This window comes from Mandrillus leucophaeus, unplaced genomic scaffold (assembly GCF_000951045.1).
Source record: "Mandrillus leucophaeus isolate KB7577 unplaced genomic scaffold, Mleu.le_1.0 Scaffold18, whole genome shotgun sequence".
NCBI classification, from domain to species: domain Eukaryota; kingdom Metazoa; phylum Chordata; class Mammalia; order Primates; family Cercopithecidae; genus Mandrillus; species Mandrillus leucophaeus.
In genome coordinates, this window is record NW_012101809.1 from 3,439,576 (window position 1) to 3,451,415 (window position 11,840).

The 11,840-nt window shown below is 45.3% G+C and overlaps 1 protein-coding gene across 3 annotated transcripts in view; it reads left to right on the plus strand.

Moving 5' to 3' along the window:
• NOLC1 (nucleolar and coiled-body phosphoprotein 1) overlaps window positions 1-7,950 on the plus strand; it is an 11,832-nt gene extending 3,882 nt beyond the window's left edge. The window contains exons 2-13 of one of the 3 annotated variants that reach the window (XM_011977456.1): window positions 1,106-1,161; window positions 1,272-1,417; window positions 1,520-1,644; window positions 2,148-2,313; window positions 3,272-3,384; window positions 3,509-3,644; window positions 3,966-4,094; window positions 4,303-4,413; window positions 4,521-5,168; window positions 5,630-5,736; window positions 5,907-5,999; window positions 6,185-7,950. In XM_011977456.1, the coding sequence (XP_011832846.1) occupies window positions 1,106-1,161; window positions 1,272-1,417; window positions 1,520-1,644; window positions 2,148-2,313; window positions 3,272-3,384; window positions 3,509-3,644; window positions 3,966-4,094; window positions 4,303-4,413; window positions 4,521-5,168; window positions 5,630-5,736; window positions 5,907-5,999; window positions 6,185-6,343 (1,989 nt within the window). In that variant the 3' untranslated portion in view covers window positions 6,344-7,950. Of the gene's footprint in view, window positions 1-1,105; window positions 1,162-1,271; window positions 1,418-1,519; window positions 1,645-2,147; window positions 2,314-3,271; window positions 3,415-3,508; window positions 3,645-3,965; window positions 4,095-4,302; window positions 4,414-4,520; window positions 5,169-5,629; window positions 5,737-5,906; window positions 6,000-6,184 lie in introns of all 3 variants that reach the window. The other 2 variants (XM_011977455.1, XM_011977457.1) reach the window with 2 other exon arrangements.
• Window positions 7,951-11,840: the final 3,890 nt, after the last annotated feature.

The following is an 11,840-nucleotide window of genomic DNA, read 5'->3' on the forward strand; positions in this document are numbered from 1 at the left end:
GCTCACTACAGCCTCCACCTCCGGGGTTCAAGCGATTCTCCTGCCTCAGCCTCCTGAGTACCAGGGATTACAGGCGTCTGTCACCACACCCGGCTAGGAGACGGGGTTTCTCCATAGATAGTACATATTGCTAAAGTAAAGAGAGTGAGCTTTTTTTTTTTTTTGGCAGATGGAGGTCTTGCTGTGTTGCTCAGGCTGGTCATGAAATCCTGGCATCCAGTGATCCTCATGTCTCAGCCTCCCAAAGTGCTGAGATAACAGGCATGAGCCACTGTGCCCAGTCAAAAGTGATTTATTTATTTATTTATTTTTTTGGAGATAGAGTCTTACTGCAAGCTCCGCCTCCCAGGTTTACGCCATTCTCCTGCCTCAGCCTCCCGAGTAGCTGGGACTACAGGCGCCCGCCACTTCACCCGGCTAGTTTTTTGTATTTTTTAGTAGAGACGGGGTTTCACCGTGTTAGCCAGGATGGTCTCGATCTCCTGACCTTGTGATCTGCCCGTCTCAGCCTCCCAAAGTGCTGGGATTACAGGCTTGAGCCACCGTGCCCGGCCGAGTCTTACTCTTGTTGCCCAGGCTGGAGTGCAGTGGCGCGATCTCAGCTCACTGCAACCTCCGCCTCCTTGGTTCAAGCGATTCTCCTGCTTCAGCCTCCCAAGTAGCTAAGATTACAGACGTGTGCCATCACACTGGGCTAATTTTTGTTTTAGTAGAGAGGGGGTTTCACTGATTTGGCCAGGCTGGTCTCAAACTCCTGACCTGTTGATCAGCCTGTCTCAGCCTCCCAAAGTGCTGGGATTACAGGCATGAGCCACTGTGACTGGCTGATTTTTTTTTTTTTTTTTTTTAGGACTTTGGTCAATATAGATTGGTGGGCAGGGGGTTAGATGGTGCCACAAACATGATAATAGCCCAAGTTTTTTAGATGAGAAATTGGGAAATCCACAAACAGAATATTTTTCTCCTGATTTATGCACGTAGCAAAAGTTTTATGAAGATGTAACATTTATACCAAATTTAGTAATTATGTATGTAACAGGCCACATTTAATGAAAGCATAACTAGGATAAAATAATTTCCTTACCCAGCTCTTTTTCTTCTACAGACACAGCAGGATGCCAATGCCTCTTCCCTCTTAGACATCTATAGCTTCTGGCTCAAGTAAGCCTTTCCTGTTCCATTTTGGCTATTTCTCCCCCAAGGTGGGCTGGGCTATGTTTCTCGGTTTGGGAAGATTCCAGTCTCCTAGAAATTGGTCTAATCTACCTTAGCAGGTCTGCCAAGGCCCCAGAGCGAAAGTTACAGGCAAATGGACCAGTGGCTAAGAAAGCTAAGAAGAAGGCCTCATCCAGTGACAGTAGTGAGGACAGCAGCGAGGAGGAGGAGGAAGTTCAAGGGCCTCCAGCAAAGAAGGCTGGTAAGGCAAAGTAGCGGGTGGGCTTGGTGGTGCCAGGAAAATAATTTACAGCCTGCTTGTTTCACATGGGTGATTCTTACTGGGACCTGTGTTTTTGTTCAGCTGTAGCTGCCAAGCGAGTCGGTCTGCCTCCTGGGAAGGCTGCAGCCAAAGCATCAGAGAGCAGCAGCAGTGAAGAGTCCAGTGATGATGAGGAGGAGGAGGACCAAAAGAAACAGCCTGTCCAGGTTTGCAGCTCTGGGAAGAAAAGGGGGTTTAAGGATTGGAAAGGAAGAAACCAAAATCTTGGCCTCTAACTTGTAACCAAGGAGTGATGCCGGCAATACAATAGGTGATTATGAGGAAGAAAATCTGGGGATTTTCAGAGAGCTGATAAAAATAGGAGATCTGGAAGGGATTTGTGAGGTTGAGGTCAGGCTTGGAATCTAGAGGAAATTAAACCCATTCTGCTTGAGGAGTTTGGGTTCTTCTGAGACACTATTCAGGGCTCCAAGAATAAGAGAGTGTGTTTTCTTGGGAGCTTTGGCAGGATATGGCAGGAACAGGGCCAATGTATCAAGTGGCTGAACTCTGTTGTTTCTTAAGAGTTTTTTGCCCTTTCCATATCCTGTCCTTAGCTTTCTCTTGCTCTTACTGCTGCATTAAGCCCCTAAAAATAAAAGGAATATAGGATGCCCTTTGGGTACCTGGAAGCTTTTGTTGATTTCTCTCTTTGTGTCTTTTCTAACAGAAGGGAGTTAAGCCCCAAGCCAAGGCAGCCAAAGCTCCTCCTAAGAAGGCCAAGAGCTCTGATTCTGATTCTGACTCAAGCTCCGAGGATGAGCCACCAAAGAACCAGAAGCCAAAGATAACACCTGTGGCAGCTAAAGCTCAGGCTAAAGCCCCTCCCAAACCAGGTACTGTTTCCGTTCCCAAGAGGCTGGGCTGGGAACCAGATTGCTCTGGGGACTGGTGTTAAAACTGCTGATTTGGCACAGGGGTGAAATGGTACTGGTTGTTGAACTGGAGGTATTGATTACTGGTCTTTTAATTTTAAAGGTTTTACTAATAACAAGATTTCATAGGAGCTAGTAAATAGAGAAACAGTTACTGCAGCAAGGAAAAATGTTTATTTTTTAAAATGATATCCATTTGGTATTTTTTTGTGACATTTCATAGACATTTTATGTTCTTACACATCCCATTCCACTGTAACCACTTAAATATCTATTTGTTGTGCTTTTCACTGCCTTTTTTATTCTTGTACGTCATTCTATGAGACAAATGAGAATTTTTCTTTTTTTCTGTAACTTGAGAGTTAGGTTATTTCTCTGAATGGAGGTTGAAGTGAAAGATTTTAGAGGGCATATTGAGATTATTTATGTCATCTTTTCTTAGTTTTATTCCTGCCATGGGATAGGAAAGGCATCCTTTGATATGGTAAACCATGGCATTCTCCTTGATGGCTGCTCTAAAGTTGAAAGAATTGGTGGACTCCTGGCCAGGCACAGTGGCTCACGCCTATAATCCCAGCACTTTGGGAGGCTGAGGCAGGCGGATTGCTTGAGGTCAGGAGTTCAAGACCAACCTGGCCAACATGGCGAAACCTTGTTTCTACCAAAAATAAAAAAACTAGCTGGGCATGGTGGTGGGCACCTGTAATCCCGGCTACTCCGGAGGCTGAGGCAGGAGAGTTGCTTGAACCACTGCACACTGCTCTGTGCGACAGAGTCAGAGCCAGACTCCGTCTCAAAAGAAAAAAAAAAAGGGGGGGAATTGGTGGACTTCTAAGTTCTCTGCTCATAGGAAGGAGGTTTTTCATGGTCCTGACTTGCCCTATTACTCCTTACTCTTTCTTTTTCTTGGGTATTCCAGCTCGAGCAGCACCTAAAGTAGCCAATGGTAAAGCAGCCAGTAGCAGCAGCAGCAGCAGCAGCAGTAGCAGTGATGACTCAGAGGAGGAAAAGGCAGCAGCCACCCCCAAGAAGGTCTGGGCCATAACTTCGGTCAGGGAAGAGGTGACCAGGGTGGGATGTGTGTGTGTCTCCATTCCCTGGCAGGATTGGTTGGATCAGCATTTTCCTGTGGTAATCAGTTTTCTTTCCAATGCAGACTGTACCTAAAAAGCAAGTTGTGGCCAAGGCCCCAGTGAAAGCAGTTGCCACCCCTACCCAGAAGAGTTCCAGCAGTGAGGATTCCTCCAGTGAGGAGGAAGAGGAGCAAAAAAAACCCCTGAAAAATAAACCAGGTGACTGGACATGGAGAGTGAAGCTGTATGACTGTGGTCAGGGCCCAGCTGCAGTAATCACATGGACCTCTCCATAGAGCTGCTTGAGCGTCCTCATGACATGACAGCTAGCTTCTCCCAGTACTAGTGATCTGGGAAAGCAAGGAGGAATCTCCAGTGCCTTGTATAACTTAGACTCAGAAGTGACACCGTGTTCTGTTAGAACTGAGTCATGATTCTGGCCTATACTCAAGGGGAATTAAGCTTCATTTCTAGAAGAAAGTAGTATCAAAAAAATTTGTAGACATATCTTAAAACCATCATACTATCCTTTTTAAACAGGTCCCTACAGTTCAGTCCCCCCACCTTCTGCTCCCCTACCAAAGAAGTCTCTGGGAACCCAGCCTCCCAAGAAGGCTGTGGAGAAGCAGCAGCCTGTGGAAAGCAGTGAAGACAGCAGTGATGAGTCTGGTGAGTCAGAGGGATGCAGCCTTCCCTCAGTGTGGGTCTGGAGAAGGGGATGAGGAATAAGGGAGAGAGAAAGCCTTCCATCCCTCCATTGTTTTTTGCTTAAAGCAAGACAGAGCTATGGCTCTGTGTGTGTCTTTGCATTCTTTTTATTGCTCTCCTGGTTGGGTTGGGACTCTGGACGCAGCATAATGCTACAGGTTCTCCTCAGATTCAAGTTCTGAAGAAGAGAAGAAACCCCCAACTAAGGCAGTCGTCTCTAAAGCAACCACTAAACCACCTCCAGCAAAGAAAGCAGCAGAGAGTTCTTCAGACAGCTCAGGTAAGGCATATGGAGGCCCTCAGTTCAGTGAAATGCTCTCAGGCAGCTGCTAAGGGCTCCCCTGAATCTGAATTGGGGAGCTGTTGATCCCATCCCTCTGTGTCTAGACTCTGACAGCTCTGAGGATGTTGAAGCTCCTTCCAAGCCAGCTGGTACCACCAAGAATTCTTCAAATAAGCCAGCTGTCACCATCAAGTCACCTGCAGCAAAGCCAGCTGCAACCCCCAAGCAATCTGTGGGCGGTGGCCAGAAGCCTCCAATGAGAAAGGCTGACAGCAGCTCCAGTGAGGAAGAGAGCAGCTCCAGTGAGGAGGAGAAGAAAAAAAAGACGGTGGCCACCACTAAGCCCAAGGCGACTGCCAAAGCAGCTCCGCCTCTGCCTGCCAAGCAGGCTCCTCAGGGTAGTAGGGACAGCAGCTCTGATTCAGACAGCTCCAGCAGTGAGGAGGAGGAGGAGGAAGAGAAGACAGCTAAGTCTGCAGTTAAGAAGAAGCCACAGAAGGTAGCAGGAGGTGCAGCCCCTTCCAAGCCAGCCTCTGCAAAGAAAGGAAAGACTGAGAGCAGCAGCAGTTCTTCCTCTGATGACTCCAGTGAGGAGGAGGAAGAGAAGCCCAAGGGCAAGGGCTTTCCCAGACCACAAGCCCCCAAGGCCAATGGCACCTCTGCACTGACTGCCCAGAATGGAAAAGAAGCTAAGAACAGCGAGGAAGAGGAAGAAGAAAAGAAAAAGGCAGCAGTGGCAGTTTCCAAATCAGGTCTGTACCCAGTAAACATGCCCTCTGGGTTTTGTCCCCCCAAATCAGGATGGAATATACTCTTTGAGAGTAGGGTAGTGAGAGGAGGCCCACCACTGGGCTTCTAGTTGTGGAAACTGGGAGGAAGAACAGGAAACTGGTCTTCTTTTTTTTTTTTTAATAGAATCTTACTCTGTCACCCAGGCTGGGGTGCAATGGCATGATCATGGCTTGTGCAGCCTTAACTTCATGGGCTCAGGTGATCTTTCCACCTTAGCATCCTGAGTAGCCGGGACTACAAGCATGCACCACCATGTCTGGCTCATTTTTTAACTTTCTATAGAGACAGAATCTCACTATATTGCCCTGGCTGATCTCAATTTCCTGGGCTCAAGCAATCCTCCTACCTTGGCCTCCCAAAATGCTGGGGTTACAGTTGTGAGCCACTGCACTTGGCCCGAGTCTGGCTTTTTGTTTTGTAGGTTCATTAAAGAAGCGGAAGCAGAATGAGGCTGCCAAGGAGGCAGAGACTCCTCAGGCCAAGAAGATAAAGCTTCAGACCCCTAACACATTTCCAAAAAGGAAGAAAGTAAGTTGTCTCACTTTCCTCTCAGGAACCAGCTCTTTAAAAGTAGAAAAATCTAGGATCATCTTGACAGCTCTGCCTGGCATGACCTGGCACATGTGTCCATGTGTATCACTCAGAAGAGCTGTTACATGACCACTCTGTCTTTCATTTCCTACTTCATTCTTCTGTAGGGAGAAAAAAGGGCATCATCCCCATTCCGAAGGGTCAGGGAGGAGGAAATTGAGGTGGATTCACGAGTTGCAGACAATTCCTTTGATGCCAAGGTGAGAGAGAGATCTGTGCCATTCTTGAGAGGGAGGATAGGTAGTGTCAGAGGGGATAGCTCTTGGTTCAGGTTGGTGGGAATCTTCTCTGGGTTCAGGTTGCCTTGAGCAAGGAGTAGAAAGAATAAAGTGACAGGGCCCTGGTGTGGTCCTCCTCTGTGTTAATCCCCCTCTCTACTTACCAGCGAGGTGCAGCCGGAGACTGGGGAGAGCGAGCCAATCAGGTTTTGAAGTTCACCAAAGGCAAGTCCTTCCGGCATGAGAAAACCAAGAAGAAGCGGGGCAGCTACCGGGGAGGCTCAATCTCTGTCCAGGTCAATTCCATTAAGTTTGACAGTGAGTGACCTGAGGCCATCTTTGGTGAAGCAAGGGTTATGATCGGAGACTACTCACTTTCTCCAGTGGACCTGGGAACCCTAATCTCTCTAGGTGAGGGTCTCAATGAGGACAGAAGTTTAGGGTAGGTCCTAAGACTTTACAATGTAACATCCTCTCTGGTCCTTTTCTCTGTTCCTAGTTTTGTACAGACTTGTGTTTGAGTGTTGAGTAGCAGGGACAAAATAAGGGAATGTTATTTTTAAAGAAAATTCATTTTCATTGTTGTCTCCTTACTTTTCTGTGAAAGTCCTCATACTGAGAAATTTGTATATTTTATATTAAATCATTTCCTATTGATTTTTGTTGTGATTTTCAAAGGTGGATTCCCACAGATAAAATCTTGGCTGTTGCCCAAAACATAGTAAAGGGTCAGGTGTGACTTTTTATAATTGGAAGAAAATTCTGCCTTTGTGAGTGCACATGTCCACATTTCATCCCTCCTTCCCTCAAAAACCTAGAGAGGGGCATTAAAGAATTATTGATGTATATGCAATGTCTGTTAAGCATGCAGTATGTATTTCATCTTCATTTATTGGGTCTGGGACTGAAGTTTTTAGCCAGCATGGACCTGACCTACTTTTTGGGATAAAATTCACTGTTTTGTTATAGGCAGAATTCTGGTGTGGCATGTGCCATGGGGTCATACTGAATAAATTTTTTTTCTGTAATTTTATCATTACATGATGTTTGCAAAACATGCTTTGTTTTTTAATTTGAAAGCAAACTTTTCTACTGTTGAAAGACATTTTTTGACAACTTCACCCTTCCTAGTATTGAGTACTAAGTTGAGGACTGCATCTTCTCGTTTTTTTACAGTATAGAGAACAAAATGACATTAGTTTGAAAAATACATATCACTTGGTATCGCTGTCTTGGTTGCAGTGGTGATACAGAATTGGTTTCATTAATTCCTACATGGTTGGGAATCACTGATCAAGAAAGTGGGGAAAAAAAAAAAAAACGTTAAAACCTCAATCCCTCAGTACGAAGGTAGATTACATTAGGTGAAATTGTAGGTAATTATGTATGTGCTAATGGGGTTGGAAAGAACCTTACAGAGCATATTACCTGATAAACTTGAGTGGAGTGGGTTTGGGAGAACAAACTAATAGGATTATTGTGTCTCGTAGTTGGTACCTGGGAGCAATTGACATGCCCCCTTCAGAACCTTAACTGTTAGTAACAGTGGCTGTAACAACACAAACCAGTGACCAGAGATAGAGCTCTTAGGCCAAGCTGGCCTGACGGTATGGCTGAAGGAAGTGACTGAGCAGTGGTGGTACTCAGCCAGACCAAGAGGGAGAGGGAAGAGTCCACAGCTTTCTGGAGGCTAAGGCGTTCTGGTGGTAGAAAAGTGTGCCCCAAGCCTTCATGGATGAGTTACAGGTCTTAAAATTAGTCTCCTCTTGTTTGGATTCCATACTTGCTAAATAACCTGATAATAACCTGGTTTTCCATGTTAACTGCCTCTAGGAAGAAAATGTACTATTCATGCTGACACAGATATTTCAGTCTGCATGGTGAAAGTTCTACATCTTACTACAAAATAATAAACTGGCTGGTTTATAATGTGTCTTGGGAGTTTTATTATTGTGAGTCTAAACCCCTACCACACCCTACTCAAACCAGAAAAACTTTGGTGCCAGTTATAGGGGTCTGGACCTGTGATTTCACTGCAGAGGCTTTTTGGCAGCAGCTTGCAGGGTTTTCTTGGCCACAGCTTGTCTCACGGTGCCTTTTCCAGGCTATATTCTAGCCTGTGCATAGTCCAAATTGGGGGTTGGCAAAATGGCCTATGGGTCAAATCCAGCCCATGGCTTGTTTTTATATTACCTAGAAACTAAGAATGGTTTTTACATTTGTAAAGGTCTTTTAAAAAGAGAGAATATGTGACAGAGATCTTATCAATGGCCCACAAAGCCTACGATATTTAGGATGTGGCCCTTTACAGAAGAAGTTTGCCAATTCCTGGTCTAAATCAGCAATTCCGAAGACATCAGCTGAAAATTAGAATCATCTGGGGAACTTAGAAACATGGATACTTGCAAATCAAAACCACAAAGAGATACCATCTCACACCAGTTAGAATGACCATCATTAAAAAGTCAGGAAACAAGTGCTGGAGAGGATGTGGAGAAATAGGAACACTTTTACACTGTTGGTGGGACTGTAAACTAGTTCAACCATTGTGGAACACAGTGTGGTGACTCCTCAAGGATCTAGAACTAGAAATACCATTTGACCCAGCCATCCCATTACTGGGTGTATACCCAAAGGATTATAAATCATGCTGCTATATAAAGACACATGCACACCTATGTTTATTGTGGCACTATTCACAATAGCAAAGACTTGGAAGCAACCCAAATGTCCATCAATGGATAGAATGGATTAAGAAAATGTGGCACATATACACCATGGAATACTATGCAGCCATAAAAAAGGATGAGTTTGTGTCCTTTGTAGGGACATGGATGAAGCTCGAAACCATCATTCTTAGCAAACTATCGCAAGGACAGAAAACCAAACCCTGCATGTTCTCACTCACAGGTGGGAATTGAACAATGAGAACACTTGGACACACCAGGGCCTGTCGTGGGGTGGGGGAGGGGGGAGGGAGAGCATTAGGAGATATACCTAATGTAAATGAGTTAATGAGTGCAGCACACTAACATGGCACATGTATACATACATATGTAACCTGCACATTGTGCACATGTACCCTAGAACTTAAAGTATAATAAAAAAATAAGAATCACGGATACTGGGGCCCATCCTGAGACTTATTGAGTCAGACCCTGATGCTCTCTGGTGAGGCCTGGGAACTAGGGTATTTTAAAGCTCCCAGGTGATTCTAGTGAACAGCCAGAGTTGAAAACCGCGTATCTAAAGAGTATTTGAAAAGAAGTGAATTGGTATTTCCCACCTTCATGCTTCCATTTTCAAATATACTTGTTAAAAATAATAGTATAGGCCGGCCGCGGTGGCTGACGCCTGTAATTGAAGCACTTTGGGAGGCCAAGGCAGGCAGATCACAAGGTCAGGAGATTGAGACCATCCTGGCTAACACGGTGAAACCCCGTCTCTACTAAAAAATACAAAAGCTAGCCAGGCGTGGTGGCGGGCGCCTGCAATCCCAGCTATTCCAAAGGCTGAGGCAGGAGAATGGCGGGTGAACCCAGGAGGCGGAGGTTGCAGTGAGCCGAGATCGCACTCCAGCCTGGGTGACTAAAAATACAAAAAATACAAAAATTAGCTGGGCGTGGTGGCGCGCGCCTGTAATCCCAGCTACTTGGGAGGCCAAGGCAGGAGAATTGCTTGAAGCCAGGAGGCAGAGGTTGCAGTGAGCTGAGATCATGCCACTACACTCCAGCCTGGCGACAGCGAGACTCTGTCTCAAAAATTAAGAAAAAAAAAAAAATTAATCTCAGCCCTGTTTCCTGGAACCTGCTTCTGTGTCTCCTTCCAGACAGTTTCTAGGTATGTGCTACTATATGCGTCCTCCCCTCCTTTTTTTCCTGGTACAAACGGGGCAGTTCGTCACATGCAGTTTTGCAATTTCAGAGCGCATTTCATAGAACACAGCAGCTCATTTTTAATGGCTACATGGTACTCCATTTTAAGTTATTTAAATTAGTACTTTAGGGCAGAAGTTTACGTTAAGTATTTTGCTTTTACAAATAGTGTTACACTGGATAGTCTTATACATGAGACTGAGTATCTGTATGTTTTTATGTAGGAAATATTCCTAAAAATGATTGCTGGTATTTGCATTTATTAATAACATTTTGATCATTATTGCCTTCCAAAATCGTTGTACTAATCGTATAGTTCCAGCAACATTTTATCAAAGTGCCTCTTTGCCCTCTTGCTAACACTAATTACCAAATTGATCTTTACTACTTGGATAAATGAAAATGCTCTCTCATTTTTGTTTTTGTTTTATAGTGGTAAAGCACAACATTAAATTTACCACTAACCCTTTTTAATTGTATGGTTTAGTAGTGCTAAGTATATTCACATTGTGTAACAGGTACCAAGGACGTTTTCATCTTGTAAAATTGAAACTATATTCATTATACACTAATATCCCCTCCTCCCCAGCCCTTGGCCACCATCTTTCTACTTTGTTTTTATGATTTTGACTACTTTAGATACAACCTCAAGAGTGGAATAGCAGTAATTATCTTTTTGTGGCTGGCTTATTTTACTTAGCCAAATGTCCTCAAGGTTCATCCATGTTATAGCAGGTGACAGGATTCCCTTCCTTTTTAAGACTGCATGATATTCCATGGTATGTCTATACCACTTTGGCCCAGACTGGAGTGCAGTGGTGCGATCTCAGCTTACTGCAACCTCCACCTCCCGGGTTCAAGCAGTTCTCTGCCTCAGCCTCCCAAGTAGCTGGGATTACAGGCACCCGCCACCACGCCTGGCTAATTTTTGTATTTTTAGTAGAGATGACATTTCACCATCTTGGCCAGGCGGGTCTTGAACTCCTGACCTTGTGATCTGCCCGCCTCGGCCTCCCAAAGTGCTGGGATTACAAGTGTGAGCCACCACGCCTGGCCTTGGCATTTTTATTTGAGACAGGGTCTTGCTCTGTCACCCAGGCTGAAGTGCAGTGGTGCAAACTTGGCTCACTACAACCTCCACCTCCCAGGCTCAAGCAATCATCCCACCTTAGCCTTCCGAGTAGCTGGGGCCACAGGTATGTGCCACCACATTTGGTTAACTTTTGTGTTTTTTGTAGAGACAGGGTTTCGTCATGTTGCCCAGACTGGTCTTGAACTGAGCTCAAGCTATCTGCCTGCCTTGGCCTCCCACAAGTGTTGGGATTACAGACGGGAGCCACCTTGCCCAGCCCATTTTCATTTTTAAGTTGAATATGACATACATCCATTAATTTATTCTCCTTAAAACAGATAAATAATTTGTCAGATTGCTGTTTATTGTTTAAAGCTATGGCTTTTCTTTTGCATTTTACAACCCTTCCCAGCTCTGGGCGCGGTGGCTCACGCCTCTAATCCCAGCACTTTGGGAGGCCGAGGCGGGCAGATCACGGGGTCAGGAGATCGAGACCATCCTGGCTAACACCGTGAAACCCTGTCTCTACTAAAAATACAAAAAATTAGCCGGACGTGGTGGCAGGCGCCTGTAGTCCCAGCTACTGGGGAGGCTGAGGCAGGAGAATGGAAGGAACCTGGGAGGCGAAGCTTGCATTGAGCTGAGATCGCGCCACTGCACTCCAGCCTGGGTGACAGAGCAACGCTCCGGCTCAAAATAATAATAATACAATAAAAACCCTTCCGAGTCTTGTTTGCTTTTTTCTGACAGAACTCATTTCCTCTTAGGCCTTGCAAAGCTGAGCCTGCTACGTTTTGCAGCTAGTGTGCTACACAAATGAGGTGGTTTAGCAAATTGCCTAACAGTATTAGGAAGGTTAACCTAAGTCTACGTTGT